At 34.9% G+C, this 17644-nt stretch overlaps 1 protein-coding gene across 1 annotated transcript; it reads right to left on the bottom strand.

Annotated features, from left to right (window-relative positions):
- Positions 1707-3945, bottom strand: LOC105162123 (36.4 kDa proline-rich protein-like). The gene is made up of 2 exons (XM_011080073.2): positions 3201-3945; positions 1707-1949 (listed from the first exon to the last, which is right to left on the bottom strand). Exon 1 carries the CDS (start codon positions 3831-3833, stop codon positions 3207-3209), a length of 627 nt encoding a protein of 208 aa, XP_011078375.1. The 5' UTR covers positions 3834-3945; the 3' UTR covers positions 1707-1949; positions 3201-3206.

Genomic DNA, 17644 nt, shown 5'->3' with positions numbered 1-17644 from the left:
AAAAAATTATATATTTTATAATTTTTTTAATAATAACAAAATAATTAATCCGAAAAAAGGCATTTAGCCTTTGATAAAGCGACATTTCGATAACACAACATTAAAGTTGTCACGTGTCATGGTCATACCAAAGTGCGACATTAAGTGGCATCATTGTTAAATAATTAAATGTTATTTCTTCTCACATTTCGATATACCTAATCTAGTACTTACCAAAATTCATGTCACAGTTCTTAATACCTTTTACATATGGTGGCTAATATAAAAATATCCCTATTTGACTACTTTCCACTTGTTTTATGTTAGGGTGAGTTACGATAAATATTTCTTAAATTAGATATAATTATAAATATTATAAAATTATTAAATTTTTTTTATATTTAATAAAATTATATAACTTTTGAATAAATATACGAAATTGTCAATTCTATTATTTCTATATTTTTTTTAAAAAATAAAAATTTATAAAAATAAACTGGATGAATTGGATGGAAAGTTTTAAAAAATTAAGAAAACTATCCACTTAGTTCGTTAAAATCAAAGGGTATTATGAATTTTTACTGCAAAGATATTTTGATCAGTTTACAATAAAAAATAAATAAAAACCTAACCAAAACTAACGAATTAGGTTAATTGTTGGATGTCTGTTAAAATTAAGAAATATTGATAATTTTTTATACAACGAGAAAATATTTTTAATCATGTCAAATTTTAGCAAAGTTCATTACAAGTCATCTTTCTTCTATTATTTTTATAGATTTAGAAAGCTACCATCAAATGCTAATCTTTTTGAAGGAGTTAATTACATTTCATTAAAAAAAGTTTATTGCCTCCGGAAGCTCTAAAAAAAAAAAAAATCACAACATTATGAACTGTGTTAATTTTTTGGTATAAATGGATGTTGTTGACCAATGGCAACAAAATTAATACGACAACTTAAATTATGACATAATTAATGAAAAAAATGCAAACGCCATCCCTATAATATGTAATAAGTGCATAATACCCTCTATGTGGGAAAAAAAATAAAATATTTTTATTTTTTTAAAAAAATAAAGCAAAATATTTCTTTATATAGGATGGTGTGATATATTAATTAAATCAAATATAACAATATTTATTAATAAGTATACGAATAAAATTTTATGATTTAAACTAAAAAAGTTGAATAAGTGTGATATACTGCATGAAATCACGTTTGAGGCTTAATTTGCTTTATTCTTAAAAAAACATAGAAAAGAATTGCTATTTTTTTTCGTATGGGGTAATTATCATTTACAATATTTTTGGGGATTAAGTTGTATTTAACTATAACACATTCTATTATAAATTACTACGACTTGAAATTATAGTAAATCAATATTATTAACCACAATTAAATAAAACTAAAATAAAAATTTAAATTTTTGTCATAATTAATCATCATTCGCCAAAACATTTGCTATGGTCAAAACCACGGCAAATATTTTGACTACATTTGTAGAAACAACTGTCAATAATTATTGCGAAGCCGTAATTAATTTTTGCTATAATAATTAATCGTAGGCAAAAATCATATTTTTTTTCTAATGAATCCCACAATTAATAGACATTCTACCATGATTTCGACATGGTTAAAACATTTGCAGTACGTAAAAGCTATCATGAGCCTATGGCTAATTCATTGGTCTTGCCTGCAAAACAAACGGTACGAAGAATAAACAAAATAGAGCAAAATAATAATAATAATTAAAGCAACAATCTTGGGATATATATTGCTTGAGTTCTTGTCTACCACAAATGGTACATTAATATATGAAACAATTTCACACACAATCAAATGGTATCGAACAATCGCACAAGTCAAATTGGTCCAGTAATCAAAGATAGATGGGAGAGATGAGACTCAAAGCTCGACGACGTACGACATCCTCTCATGTCGATTTGGATCCATCGATCTACCTACAAACCTGCATAATCAATGCAAGATTTCATAATTTAAACTATCATTAATTACCCAAATTTCAATCCCTAATCAAGAAAAGTTCCCCGCTACAAGTTAAGTCGGATATTAATTAGTGATAATTAAGCTTGATAATATATATTAAAGTAAAAAATATTTTGCCATACGAAAATATGACCGTTTTTATATTTTATCATTTAATGTATTTTTTTTTTATTTTAATTTACCACACTGACTTGCACGAGTTTGTGAATTACCACATAGAAAATATTACATAGACATATCGTCGAACGTGGCCAATTTTCGATGGAGAATTTCATAAAATAGTGATATATGAAGTGGTAATTTACGAATCACGTAGTTAGTATGATAAATTAAAATAAAATAATAAATAAATAGTTAAATGACAAGATATACAAACACCCATAATTTGAAAGACAAAATTATTTATCAAGTGGTTAAAGTGTGTGTATTATTTTTGAAATTTGTGTTATATTAATTCCATTTGATGAATACACGTCAATTTTGTGTGGAGCCCGCATTTAAAAAAATAAAATATTTTATATATATACTTGAGCACATATATAAAAAATGAAACACCAAAACAAAATAGAAGATTCTGTACATATATAGAAAGCCATTAACTCCCATTACAAGAAACTTAACTAGCTTGACTAATCATCATAAGCAAGATTCTCCACACTTTTATGTATAATCAAGTGGCAATTTTGAAATTATTGTTAAAAATATATACATTAACTATAATTTTAATTTTATCGCAATATCATTATATATATTATTTAGAAACAAATGTATAATGTATAAAATTGCCACGGTGATAGATCATTAGTGATAATTATTTATTATTACTAGACCGATATTATATATATCACTAATTTGTGACAATTTTACACATTTTTTGCCATTAATTTGGCTACTAGCAACTTTTATCAAATAATTATTACTATTAAACTTATAAAACTCACTATTATATGACAAATAATTTTTTTTAAAGGGGTGCAACACGAGAACTTCTTAGGAGTCATCCATCCTAATTAATATTATTTTCGCCTAAGCATACTTAACTCCAAAATTTTATTGAGATTCGATGCATTTTTCTTGTGACTTAATATATATAGATGTAATTAGTGATAATATTATAGTTAATAACTCCCTCCAAATTATTAATTAATTAAGCAAACAAATGAGGTACATATATAAAATTAACTAACATAAATAATTAAAGTATATACTCAACTTGAATCTAGAGAGAGCAAGTGTAGCCAGGAGGAGGTGTCTTCCCACATGTGACAAGCAGCTGGAGAGCGAGAGGGACATAGATATTCAGATTAAGAGCTTTAATTTTAAGAGTTGTACACAAGCAAGCTGCAGCCTCAAGCTCCACAAGCCCCGAAAGCATGGGGCAGCACTCATTCACAGCCGGGTCCCCCAGCCCAATGTGCACCAGCCCACCAAGCAGATCCACACATGCACCCAGCTTCAACGTGTCGATGGGGCACGTCGCCTTACCCGGCGGAGGCGTGCATGGCTTTCCGGTTGGCGGGTTGACCACCGGAGGCACTGTCACAGGCGGCAAAGGCACTTTAGGCACTGTTACCGGCGGGATGGGCACTTTAGGCACTGTTACTGGGGGGATGGGCACTTTGGGCACTGTTACGGGTGGGAGGGGCAGTTTGGGGACGGGAACGACGGGAGGGAGGGTGATGGGTGGGCGGACGATGGGGGGGAGGGTGATGGGGGACTTGGGCTTCTTCTTGGGGTGGGGTTTGGAGCAGTAGCCACATTGAGGTTCGACGGTGGTTGGAGTGGCGGCGGAGGCGACGGAGAGGATGGAAATGAGGAGAAGGGCTGCAATCTTGGAGGGCTCCATGTCTGCTTGGGGGATTGGTACAGAGGAATGGGAGAGGTGAGTGAGGTGTTATATAGAGATAGTGAGAGTGGTGGAAGAGTACAAAGAACCCTAGAAAACCAAATCACGTGAACTGAAGAGAAGCGCCAAAATTTGCTAGTTGTCAAGTACCATGCAAGTTCATCAAGCTTTTAGGATTTTTACGTATATATATATATATATGTATATATATACATATACATATATTAGTTTGGAGTTTCTAAACTTGATGTCATATGCTATCACTAATGTGAAAGTGGGATGTTATATATATATAGGCCAAAATATATTTTTAGTCTCATAAAATAGGGGTAAAATTTTTTTTGGATATCTAAATTATGGAAGGTGAAGTTTTTAATTCCATAAAACTCAAAATCACGTTTTTTAGTCAAAAAAATGTGATTTTGTGCATTTTTAGTCCCAAAATTACAACGCTTTTTTAATCCCAAGCAAACACCTTTTTAATCCCAAACCACAACGTACGTGATTTTTTGGAACTAAAATTATATGATTATGAGTTTATAGGACTAAAAGCGACACTTGCCATAGTTGTGGTAACAAAATAAATTTTACGCTTGTTTTATGGGATATGTTGCCCTATATATATGGAAAATTCTAGTTGGGACTTGGCTCGGCAGAACCTGAATCAAATAACAAGTACAATATATTTGCCGTGTGATTGGTGTACAGTTCAAGGAAAGTGACCAATTATATAATAAGTGTGATACATTTATTTTGTAAATGATTTGATTCGATCAAATTTAATTCAGACAAGACTTATATATATATGTATATATATATTCTTAATTGGTCATTGAAGAGGTGTATATATGATCAAATGAGAAAGAATTTTGCCAATATAATTCTTGGACAATCCATATAGTATTAATAAAGATCGAGGAGGAATTTTTTTTTTTTTGTGTGTGTGTGTGTGATTTTGTATTGTTTTATTAAAGTATTCTTTTCAATGTACATATAGCGTATACAAGTAAAAACTGCAGTTTGGGTGTCATTTTTTATTTTGAATTTGTATGAGGACTATATCTATACAATATAAAACGAAAAGATCTTTTTCTCTCACAAATAATAGATATGACATTACAATACAAATTTTATTATTATGTCAATAATATCTCTAGGTTGATTTTTTTTTCTTTGTTGCTTTTTTCTTTTTTATTTTCTTTTTTAAAAATATGATTTATTGATTTATATATAACTTTTCTTATTTATAATATATTTTAAAACGTAAAATATTATTTATTATCTGCAAGTAGGAACAGAGTGCCACGGTGGTTAATAATTTTTAAAAAAAAGTACAGTTCAACCAAATATTGTTGGAAGAATATTAAATTCACCAGAAATTAGCGCCGGCTTCACAAGTAACTTTGTTAGTTTAGGAATTTTTATTTTCCGCTGATAGTTTTGTTGATGTAACATTTTTGTCCTAGTGACATTTGGATTAAATATGCTAATTCATGTTATTTCTAGTTATGATCAATTGCAAATTTGAAATTCAAGAGGATTGAAAGTGCCGACATCTCCTTAGAGATATAGGATCAAAATTGTATTTTTCGCTTACTTTTTTCACAATAGAATTAGGACAAAAATACCACATCAACAACATTGGTCCAAAAATTAAAAATCCGCAAAGTAAAAGAAAACGTGCCAAACATGTACTAATTCAGGACAACTTTAGCATTTTCCAACTAAGCTGAAGTAGTGTTTTTTGTTTATCTTATAATTATAATCCTTAATTGTAAATGTAAAATCAAAGAGAATTAAAAATTTCTTTTTGTTATAATTACACAACAAAAAATGCACTTTTCCCAAGTATATAATTAGCCACTTAAAATTAATCCACGAAAGGAAATTATGATCAATACATGTTTTGATTTGGTAACTGCAGTTTGATATCCTACAATGATCGTAATATATTTTTTTTCTTATATTCAGCATTTAATTCAAGAAATGTCATAACTAAAATTTTAAAAATATAGCGAGTTTAATTAATTAATAGGTTTTCCTTCTTGACAAATATCTAGTTGTAGTCATGGGTAAAAATATTATTTTTTATATTTAGTTTACACGCACATCACATGCATATGTCTGATTGCTAGCTACGCTAAAAAAAATTAATATTTAATTATGATTAATTGTCATGATTTAAAATAAATTATCATAATAAATAATTGTTGGATATGGTCATGCAACAGTTATTGACTGTGATTTTTATCAGTGTGGTTAAAATATTTGACATGGCTAAAACCTATGCAAAAATATTTGTCATGTCTAAAAATTATGGCAAAAATATTTTTCATGGTGGATAAGTTAAGTTTGCATTAGTTTTATTTAACTATGATTAATAATAGTTATTTACCATAATTGATGTGCATAAAAATAAACTGGCCCAAAGCCCAAGCGATCCAAAAATAAGAAAAAACGAGAGGCCTGTAATATTGGAGGCCTAAGGGGACTTGTCATGCCTCCTTGAAGGGTGTCTCACAAAATAGATTGGTAAATGGAGGAGGCCCAAGACATTCTTCTACTCGAACCATGATCAAAACCAACAAAACATTCAGCCCAAAAGACTAACACACGTGGCAGCTCACTCTACTACATGACCTCTCATCAACCCATGTGTTAGCAACCACCTTGGACTACATTAGCCATAGGAGGACCCCCCTAGCGGCTGGGACTTCTCACATGTGAGGGCTCTCCTAAGATAAAGTAAGGAAAGACTCCCTTGCAACTAGGATTCCTTAACGATTGGGACTCCTTGTAGATGAGGGAGGTCCACCCAAAGCGCTCGACTCCTTGGTAACTTGGATTCCCTAGCGGTTAGGAGTTCTCGCTGATGAATGTTCCCCCCAATTTGGAGATAAGGATTCGAAAGCACTTCTAATAAAAGATAAAAACAAATTATGGCTTATCCAAACGACCTTCATCCACTTTTCCCGCAAATGTAGGAAAGCACCCTCTATAAATACAGTTTTACTCTTCCATACTAAAGGCACCTCCTAAGACCTTCCTGAAAGCATTCTCACTCTCTGGACGTTCCCCTCACGTCCCTCACACTTCTCTTACTATCTAAATCATCTCTCACACTCTTTAAACATTCTCTAAGCACTCTACAAGCACATTATCATGTGTTCTTGCACTTTTTACTGTCATTATTCACCACATCTTGATTTCAATTATATTTATCTACTTACTAACTTTATTCCTTCTCAATTCCAATACTAACTTGCGCGTCAGAGTGCTAATGCCTTTTTGCAGACCTTTAGGATTTGCATTTGTTTCGATCCAGCTTTAAACAATTGTTCATATCTATTGGACTTGTGCATTTTTTGAACACATCATTGGCGCTGTATGTGGAAAAACAGATCTAAGACTTGAGAATAATGGAAGGAGTCATCACCTCCTTGTAGGACTCTACCGAAAGGATGGTTCCCTCATGGTAGAGGACCTCCTACGACTAATTACTACCTTAGTTCAAGGCCCAGCTTCAACAGCTCCATCATCATCGTTATTTCATTCTAGTGTTCTCACTACTTCAGTTTTTAATGTGTAGGACGCCCCCTTGGAAGAGCAGGCAGGCATCCTCCTCAGAAAATAAGTCCTGCACCCCAGGCTGGAATCCTCATCAGAATAAAGTCCTGCCCCCAGGCAGGCATCCTTCACGGAATAAGCTATGCCCCTAGGAAGGCATCCCCTTCACCGAATAAATTTTCATACACAAGATTCCCTTATGGAGTATCTTTAATATTTTAATTTAATAATGCTGGAGGATTTATTTTACCACCTTCGATATGTTAACATGTGTCCCTAGGGATTTTACGAGGAAGGCATCCCTCTCATTAAAATTTCTGTCTTCTACACAACTACAAAGGCCTTCTTTAGGGAACATGCAAGCTCTGTCCCGTGCAGGCACTTGAGCTAGCCTTTCTTTCAGTGGATACCTTATTCTTCCTCTTGTGAGGTTCTTATATCTTGCTCGAAAAAACCCCCCTCCCCTCTCAAATAAGCCCTCCTCCAAGGAGGGACAATAATTTTGCTCCATGCAAGATCTATTCGTAATAAATACATGTTTTTGTTATTTAACATTCTCTTATAGAATATTAAAGCTTTATACCGAAATAAGCACAAAAAGAACCCGTCAAGCTCTCCTTTGTGGAGGACCTTCATAAAAAATCCTGCTCCATACAGGAACGAAGTAAGCTCTCTTTTTATTATAGGCATGCTTATGCTACTAACATTCTTTAACAGGAAGTCAAGAAAAAAGAAGAGAAAAGAAAAGTTCATTCTTCGGACCTTACCTCTGAAGCCTTCTACTCTAAATAAGTATCGAAATCTCCACTTATTAGAGCGGGAGTAGGCCGAGTGAACTAGCTTGGACTCCCTAGCGGTTAGGAGTTCTTGCTGATGAAAGGGTTCCCAATTCGTAGATAAGGATTAAAAAGCACGTTTAATAGAAGATAAAAATAAATTATGGCTTATCCTAACGGACTTCATCCACTTTTTTCCACAAATGGAGAAAACGTGCATAGTCCTAAGAGGGCACCCCCTATAAATACGTATTTCTCTTCCACACTGAAAGCACTTCTTGAGACATTCCTAACACATTTCTCACCCTCTGGATGTCCCCCTCACGTCCCTCATACTTCTCTTACTTTCTAAATCATCTCTCTCTCTTTAAACATTCTTTAAGCACTCTACAAGCATATTATCACGTGTTCTTGTAACTTTTACCGAATTTAATCACCATATCTCAATTTTAATTATATTTATTTATTTTTTGGCTTTATTCCATTTCAAATCCAATACTAACTTGAGCGTAGCTGTGCTAACGCATTTTTTATAGGTCCCTCCTTCAGTATTTGCATTCTTTTCAGCTCAAGCCTCGAACAATTGTCTATATCCATTAGACCCTTCCAGTTTTTGAACGCATGAATCTTTAAAAATGTAGGCAATAATCATTTTTTTTCTAGTGGCATAGTATGATAAAAAATTGCCCTCTGTCAAAATCTAAAGTTATTTTTGATGGATTTGAAATTCCAATTATTCTATAGTGAATATTTCGAATTTATTTGATTGAATTACCTATTATTTTTTTTAAAATTCTTAAATTCTCATTTAAATTATATTTTGAGATATATTGATAAATTTAAAATTTATATATATAATTGAAATTTAATTTTTTTAACTTTCATCCCTCAAATTAAAATATTTTCCTCCAAACGTAGCATAATTAGGTATTAATCTTAATCAAAAAGTTAATATTCAACCTCCAAATTGAGGAATTGGATGAATAAATTATCAATTCTCATTTATTTAGGAACATATTATATATATATATATATATATATATATATATCTATAACGCTCGTTTTGTCCAATGTAAGCAGTGATTTGATTTGAGTTGTCTCCTATTTCTTATGTATGACAGCAACTTTACAGTAGGTTCAAAGTATCAATAATTGAGTAGCAATGGCTAGAGACTGTGCTAAAATTCTGTATCTCTGAGAATGACTGTTCACATGAAAACCCTACAATCTCATGTTTGGTTTGTATCGGGTAACCATTGAAAATACAAACATACCCTTTTATTTGCAAGAATAATACACATGGTCCTTGTTTCACATGGATGTACAAACTAGGAATTTACTGTTGAAAATGCAAATACAAATGCAAAAAAGAGCGGAAGCAATTGAAAGAAATGTGCAAAAAGTCATAGCTTGTAAGCTGGAAGTTTTCTTGTGTGTATTTCTCATCATGTGCGAAAATATAGAAAATAGTCCTTTAAATAATACAAAGCCCCAGAAACAAATATCTACTAACTGTCTAACTAGCTAACCACCTCATTTGTCCAACTGGCGCCACATTATAATAGACTGTTGATTAGGCACTAAGAAAGAAAAAAAGTATTTACAGAATACATGACTCCTTGCTAGCTTTTTCCCTGTAATGTATCATGCTTTGTTTTCACCATCGTTTCTGCTTGAGCTGCTGCATTTTCCACAGAACCCCCCTAACTTGGACATCATAGAAAGGAAGAACCATGCAACAGCTTATTAAAAAATCAACAAGTTGGGCCTTGCTTGGAACAAAGGAAGGAATAAGGAAGCCATCTTTATACATATTACGAACAAGATGGAACTCAATCTTCAAATGTTTAGTACGTTTGTGAAACACAGGATTCCCAGCAATGTGAATCGCAGCCTGATTGTCACAATAAAGGGAAATAGGTTGCACCGAGACTCCCAAATCAGTTTAGATATATGAAATCCACTTAAGTTCACAAGCAGTAGAACCTAAACTCTGGTATTCTTCCTCAACAGATGAACGAGAGATGGCAGATTGATTTTTTGTTTTCCATGAAATTAATGAACTCCCCAGAAATATGCAGAAACCCATGAGAGACTTGCGAGAATCAGAGCAAGTCGTCCAATCTGCGTCACTATAACCATGAAGCTTGAGATCATTATTAACCTGAAAGAACAAACCTTAAGTAGAACAACCCATGTTGAAAAGGGCGTTGCACAAATTGGCTCAATTATTGTGCTCCATGAGATATGTCCAGTCATGTGAACCCCAGATATAATAGATGACCCACTAAAAGTCTGTATGATTCAGGGTCTGGGAGCAAAGCACTACCATCAGCAGTTAATTTGACTCCCGCAGGAAATGGCGTGTAAGCAGCCTTAGCATCAGACATGCCAGTATCATGAATAATATCATGAATGAATTTCGACTGCGTGATCAACGTCTCCTGTGTGGATCTTGCAATTTCTAAACTAAGGAAGAACTTGGCATAGCCCAAGATCCTTGATAGTGAATAGCTCATCAAAATACCGTTTAACTTCGACAATAGATGATTCACAAAGCCCCATGAGTAGAACATCATCACCAAAAGGATCAACATCCCAGAAATAACGTGCTTAATAAATAGACAATAACCAAACTGAGTAAGCTTAGAGGTGAATTCCAAATTCCATTGTCGCGAGGTTTGCTTCAAGCCATAGAAAGAGCGTTTTAATTTGCAGATCTGTCCTGGTGCAACAGATATCCTTCAGGTGGAGTCATGTATATGTCTTCATCTAAAAATCATGTAGAAATGCATTGTTTATATCCAACTGATGAATCGGCCAGTTCTTGGCAGATGCCATAGACAACAAAGTTCTTACAATTACTGTTTTCTCCAATGAGGAAAAGCTTTCAACATAGTCTACTCATTCAATTTGACTGTACCCTTTCGTCACAAGTCTAGCCTTATACCTCTCCACTATAGCATCAGACTTCATTTTTGTCTTATAAACCCACTTACAACCGATGGGTCTCTTACCAGGAGTTAGTGAACTGAGCTCCCATGTTTTATTGCACTCTAGTTCTTGCAGCTCCTCCTGTATAGCATGCACCCATTTTGCACTATGTTGTGCCTGTTTGTCAGAGTGTGGTTCCTGCAAATTAGACAAACCAGCTACAAAAGTAGTGGGTGCTGGAGTAAAAGAAGAAATAGGAATGGAAGAAGTGTCAGTCATGATGTGGTAATAAAATCATTTAACCAGGTGGGTTTATGAGGTATTCTAGTTGATATTCGTACAGGGATGGAAGGTGATTCATTAGGAGGAATAGTGGCAGGACCAGGAAATGGAGGTATTGGACTAGATGATGAAGAAATAAAAGGGATAGTAGGATGTGTAGAGGATGTTTCAGAATCAACTATAGGAATAGGAAGTGTGGGAGTAATAGACTCTGGAGTACAATCTTTAAAAGGATAGATATTTTCTTAAATATGACGTTTCTAGATATTCGAACAACCTTATTTTGAATGTCAAAGACTTTATACCCTTTATGGCTTGGAGCATAACCAATAAAGACAAATTGAAATGCTCTTGGATCAAAATTTGGATATTTAGGGAAGGAAATTTGATGCTAAACAGAGACAACCATAAGACTTTAGATGATCGTAGCTACCATAAGACTTTAGATGATCGTAGCTAGGAGGAGTGTAATAGAGTAACTCATATGGAGATTTCCAATTGAGTGTGGGGGTAGGCAATCTGTTGATTATATAGGTGGTTGTCAAGAGAGAATTAGCCCAGAAACACCTTGGCAAGTGAGATTGGAACATTAGAGCTCGAGCTATATCCAATTGATGTTTGTGTTTTCTTTCCACTACCGTTTTATTGTGGTGTATGCGTACATGATTTTTTATGAATGATGCCATGAAATTGAAAGAAATTTTGACAGGAAGTACTAAGGAATTCAAATTCGTTACCATTTCTTACAAATTTGATGGTGGCATTAAACTATACAGAAACTTGTTTGGAAAAAGAAATTAGTGTGTTTAATGTTTGAGACTTATGTTGCATAAGCAAGGTCCAAGTGGCTCTTGTATGATCATCTACAATGGTAAGCACATAGTGACATTTGGAGAGTGATGATTGCTTATAGGGTCCCCAAATGTCCTGGTAGGAGATGAAAAGGAGAACAAGAAGTAGAAGAACTTAAAGGAAAAGGAATTTGTTGTTGCTTAGCCAATGGACATATGGTGCAAACAGATGTGTTATTGTTTGAGACATTTCTGAGAATAGGGATGTGTCTAAGTACATGATGTGAAGCATGTTCCAGCCATTTATGCCATATATCAGTATTAGTCTTGATAGAAGAACGACATAAAGTTTCAGAAATGGAATTGATTGAATTGGAATACAACGAGTATGAAGGAACATATTTCCTATCTATAACATTGAGATTTCCTAGCTGTTTTCCTATAACCAATACCTCTCTAGTCTTCTGATCCTACAATAGGGAAAAGGAGTTAGCAAATGTGAAAGAAAGAGGCATATCTTTACACAACTAACTGACAGAGAGCAAATTAAATCTGAAGCTAGGAACAAGAAAAACATTGAAAAGAGAAAGTTAATCTAACATTGTTACATTGCCAATGGAAACTGCATTAGTTTGGTGACCGTTAGGAAGATGTATGGCAACGTTTTGGTGAAGATCAGTGAGTGTATCAAAGGAATTACCAACAACACACATATGCCTAGTAGCTCTTGTATCTACAATCCAAGAATCACAACCTAAAAAATCAAAGCTAGAGGAATTGTGTGTTGTACTTGCAAAGTTATCTCCTACAGCAAAGTTGACATAGATTGGATCCAGATTTATGTTGTTGTTCCTCATCCTCATAACCTCTGTTTTCACAAGTTCATTGAGATCATTTTTGTTTATAATTCCTGCTTGATTTCCAGCATCAGTTTTCTGCACATAAGCTGCTGCGTGTCTGAACTTTCATTGCCAAACCTTTTCCTTTGGTCATTAGTTCCTTTTAAACCAATTCGGACATCCATGAATTTTAAAGCAGTGTCTTTTGTGTGACCTTGTTTGTGACAATGATCACAACGAAGTAATTTCTTATCAACTCTTTTTTTTTTAATGAAATTCTGACCATTATCATGCCTCACTTGCATAGTTGAGTTGATCACATTTCCTGGGTAATCCAATTGCACTTGTCTTTGTCTTTCAACGATTCTAAAAATAGAGAAAGCTTTGTTCACATCAAGTAGAGGATTCATAACCAATATTTGGTTATGAATATGATCAAATGACTCGCCAAGTCTCATAAGAAACTGCATGAAATAGTGAGAACCACTCAAGTTAATCATTGGTTTAGTGACACCACACACGCACACTTGTGGCAGCTCTAGACAAATTAATGCATTCCACAACTGTTTTAGTCGTGTAAAATATGCAACAACACTGAGATTCGCTTACGTGACTGATGCAATTTCTCTTTAGAGTTGATACACTAATGGACCATTGCAGTGTCCATACCTCGACTCTAAATCGATCCAAAGACTTCTCAAAGATTCTATGTAAATGTAAATTTGAACAATAGCCTTCGATATTGCGCTTAGTATCCATGAGGCTACCATATAATCCGCCTTATTCCAAGCTCATATCCCTCAGTTCCCATCATAGGCCTGACACATTCTCCAGTGATGAAACCAAGCTTGCTTTTGGTTCCAAGCGATCTATGGACTGCTTTGCTCCAAGAGAGTCAATTAGTGCCATTCAGAGGCACAGAAACGAGCATCATTCCAGGATTATCAGAGACTTTTAGTTTGAAAACCTCAAATTCATGTTGAGGTCTTTGATTCATGGTCGAAGTTGTGGCTGCTGTTGATTCTGCCATTCGATCCACCAAATTTTGACAGAAAACATAAATAAAATAAAAGTTTTAGCCTTATGAATCAGAGACCATCAGGATGATGGCTCTGATACCATGATGAAAATGTAAAACTGTTGGGTGGAGAACCCATAACATTATTGCAGAAATAATACACAAAAATATACAAGATATTAACATCAATATAAAGCAGCGGAAATAATCAATGAAACGAAAGCTCAAAGAGCCAGATCCATTTCTTAGGCTTTACTCATGATCACTAAGATCGGAAGCCTTAAGATAAAACCCACGGTTGCACACGATTTTGGCACAAAGCCCTTGCCACAAAAGCTATAACCCTCGATCACATAGATCTTCTTAGCACACGGTCACTGAGACCTTCAATCTCTCTATTTCACAAAGATTTGCACTGAGCTTATCGGAATAGTTCACTCTTATAAGATAGGAGAAGGAGTCTCCTATTTATAGGGCCGAGAGAAGAGATGGAGATGGAAGATAGGGCTCATCTTCCATAAACCATCAACTTGGTTTTGGAAGGAGAATCGTTGCAAGAGGAAAGTGAATCACAGAGAGGGAATAGAGAGATATGAGATATGAGAGAATATTAGGGTTAGGTAGAAATAAGTAACCAATCCGGGTCGGGTCGGGTCGTGGGCTTGCGCCAAACCGTAGCCATCCAGGTGGGTGTATCGAGCCTCCCTATTTTCGGTCCTGGGCCATAAATTTTCCAACATATTCCCCCTTGGACCAGGACCCAAAAAGAGCCAAGGCCCAAAGGGAGAAATTAAACGGATCTGGCAAACATCATAGTCGATTTTTCCTGCAAAATAAAGAGTGTTAGTAACAAAATTTAACTTATGGTATTTTAAGCACAAAGCATAGCACACAACATAATTAACTTTTGCACAAAGCAAGCACCAAGCAGATAGCGACGCTATAAACTCCTAGCCACCGAGGCTAAATCAAACAGCCACTAAAGCTTAATCAGCCACTCAAACAAATTCACGCCATCAAGGCACACAAAGAACTTAAGGAGCTACTTAGGCGGCCACTAAGGCACAATCACACAGCTACATAGGCTATAAATTACAACCACAAAGGTTTATCGAGCTACTTAGGCTTATTCATAAAATCACTAAGGTTCATTCATACAGCCACTAAGGCTCAATTAAATATCCACACGGGCTCATTTTAAAATTAGCCACTTAGGCTCAAGATACAAAATCTAAACAATATCCACAAAGGAACATTAGTAAATGCACTAAGCAATAATATCACTCACAATATAAGTGTATATAGCGATTATTGGCACAAAGCTTAAAAATATATCCTTCAAAAATAATGCACATAGCATACACGAAGAGAAAACCAAGGATTCCCAATACAACAATTTCAGCAGCAATTTCGCGAAAAATAAAAATGGTTAGATGTTACCGTGAGTCTTCAAGATCATAGCAACTGTGGCTCTGATATCACTGTAAGGTAAGAATCCCCAGTGATATCTCTTCAACAAGAATGGCCTAGCCAACTATTACACGATTAAGTGGAGTACTCAACTCCTTATACAAACCAAAAAAACAATAAATATAATGTAAATACAAAAAAGAAGAACAAATCTGAATATTAAAAAAAGGCGGCTCAGATCATTTCCAGATCCACCGTAGTAACTCCGATTCTCGTCAGTTCACCAAGATTGCTCAGAATGGTTTGGCCAAAACCCACGGTTACTCCACTGAAAATCCTTTCCCACAAATCACAGAGATCTAGTCTCAAACCGGTCACAGAGACCCTCACGAAGCAGTTCACAAAGAACGATTTTGTAAGAATGAAGAAGATGATGTGTATCGTATGTTCTTTGGACTGAGAGGTGGACCACCATTTATAGGTATGAGAAAAATCGTATAAAAGGAATCTTAGGTGGCTTTCCTTTAGCCATTGGTTTGGCTAAGGAAAGCCACCACCATTGTAGGTGGTGAAGATAGAAAGAGAGATCCATGCCTTAGAATAGAAAAGAGAGAGAGGAAGAAGAGAGTTGCAGATGTCGGCGCAAGAGAAATGAGAGACTCACAATTAGGGCAACAGATTATAAGAGAGGAGAGAGACGGGTCGGGTTACCGGGTCACGGGTCGGTAGGATAAGTGGGTATCCAATAATTGGTTTTGGGCCTCCATCTGAAAAAGGGCCTTCCAAACATAGGTCATTGGGGAACCGAAAATAGGGAGGTCCAATACACCCACCTGGATGGCTACGGTTTGGCTCAAGCCCACGACCCACAAACCAACCTACGACCCGACCCGACCCCGATTGGTTACTTATTTCTACTTAACCCTAATATTCTCTCATATCTCATATCTCTCTATTCCCTCTCTGTGATTCACTTTCTTCTTGCAACGATTCTCCTTCCAAAATCTGCAATCTTTCTCTCCTCACTTCTCTTTCCATCTTAATGGATCCTCTGTGATTTCCTACCCAATATTCCATCTAAGATGGGGTGGCTTTCCCTAGCAAATCAATGGTTTTTTGGAAAGCCACCCACACTTCCATCTATACGGTGTTGTTCGCGCTTATAAAAGGGGGTTTCACCTCCTCGGCTAAAAATACACTGAAAATCGAAAACCCCTTTGTTCTTCCAGAGTATCTTTGTGCGTATTGAGTGATATTCAGCTTTGTAACCGATAAGAAAGAAAATATCTGTGATTCTTCCTTGTGGTTTGGTTTTCAGTGGAGTAACCGTGGTTGTGGACACTCTTGGTGATTATAGTCTCTTTGACTTGAAGTCCAACGTTTCAGTAACGAGATCTGCCAACGATCTGAGCCGACTTTAAAATCTCATATTTGTTCTTTAATTTTTGTATCTTTATTATATTCATTATTTCATTATTGATTTGTATTAAAGAGTTTCGCACTCCAATCGTTTGTAATAGTCGATTAGGATTGTGAGGTTGCCACCCAACAAAAACAAATGCAAAGATTACTGGAAGCAAATGGAAGAAATGTGCAGAAAGCCATAGCGTGTAAACTGGAAGTTTTTCTGTGTGTATTTCTCATCATGTGCAAAAATATAGAGAAGAGTCCTTTAAATAATACAAAGCTCTAGAAACCAATATCTGTAACTGTCTAACCAGCTAACCACCTCATTTGTCTAACTGACGACTGACTAAGCACTAAGAAAGAAAAAAACTATTTACAGAAAACATGTCTCCTTGCTAGCTTTTCCCTTGTAATGTATCATGCTTTGTTTTCACCATTGTTTTGCTTGAGCTGCTGCATTTTCCACATTTAGGTGGTTCAAAGGCTCCAAGACCATTTTTTTCCTTGCGAGATGCATTTTTAAGATAAAATCGTATAACTTTGATCAGAATGGACAATATTCATAACTCGTTAAGGGATTTACGATCGTGATGCATGCTCGCGCCAGATCAAACCCTATGATAAACTTTGTTCTATTAAAATATATTAATCTTAACCTTTTAGTGGGTACCAAATTAATTAGTATATATCAATCTATAAAATATGTATAGTTTTTTCAGTAACTCCTAATGGGCAAAATGCTTTTTAGTCCCATAAAATATATAATAATAGAATTTTTTTGGGTGCC

The sequence above is a fragment of the Sesamum indicum genome, linkage group LG5 (assembly GCF_000512975.1).
Source record: "Sesamum indicum cultivar Zhongzhi No. 13 linkage group LG5, S_indicum_v1.0, whole genome shotgun sequence".
Classification (NCBI taxonomy): domain Eukaryota; kingdom Viridiplantae; phylum Streptophyta; class Magnoliopsida; order Lamiales; family Pedaliaceae; genus Sesamum; species Sesamum indicum.
The sequence above is the reverse complement of the archived record's forward strand: the minus strand, read 5'-3'. Positions and strand labels throughout refer to the sequence as shown.

Bases quoted from the DNA above. Each gene is read 5' to 3' on its own strand.
- LOC105162123 (XM_011080073.2), bottom strand. From the start codon at position 3,833: ATGGAGCCCTCCAAGATTGCAGCCCTTCTCCTCATTTCCATCCTCTCC.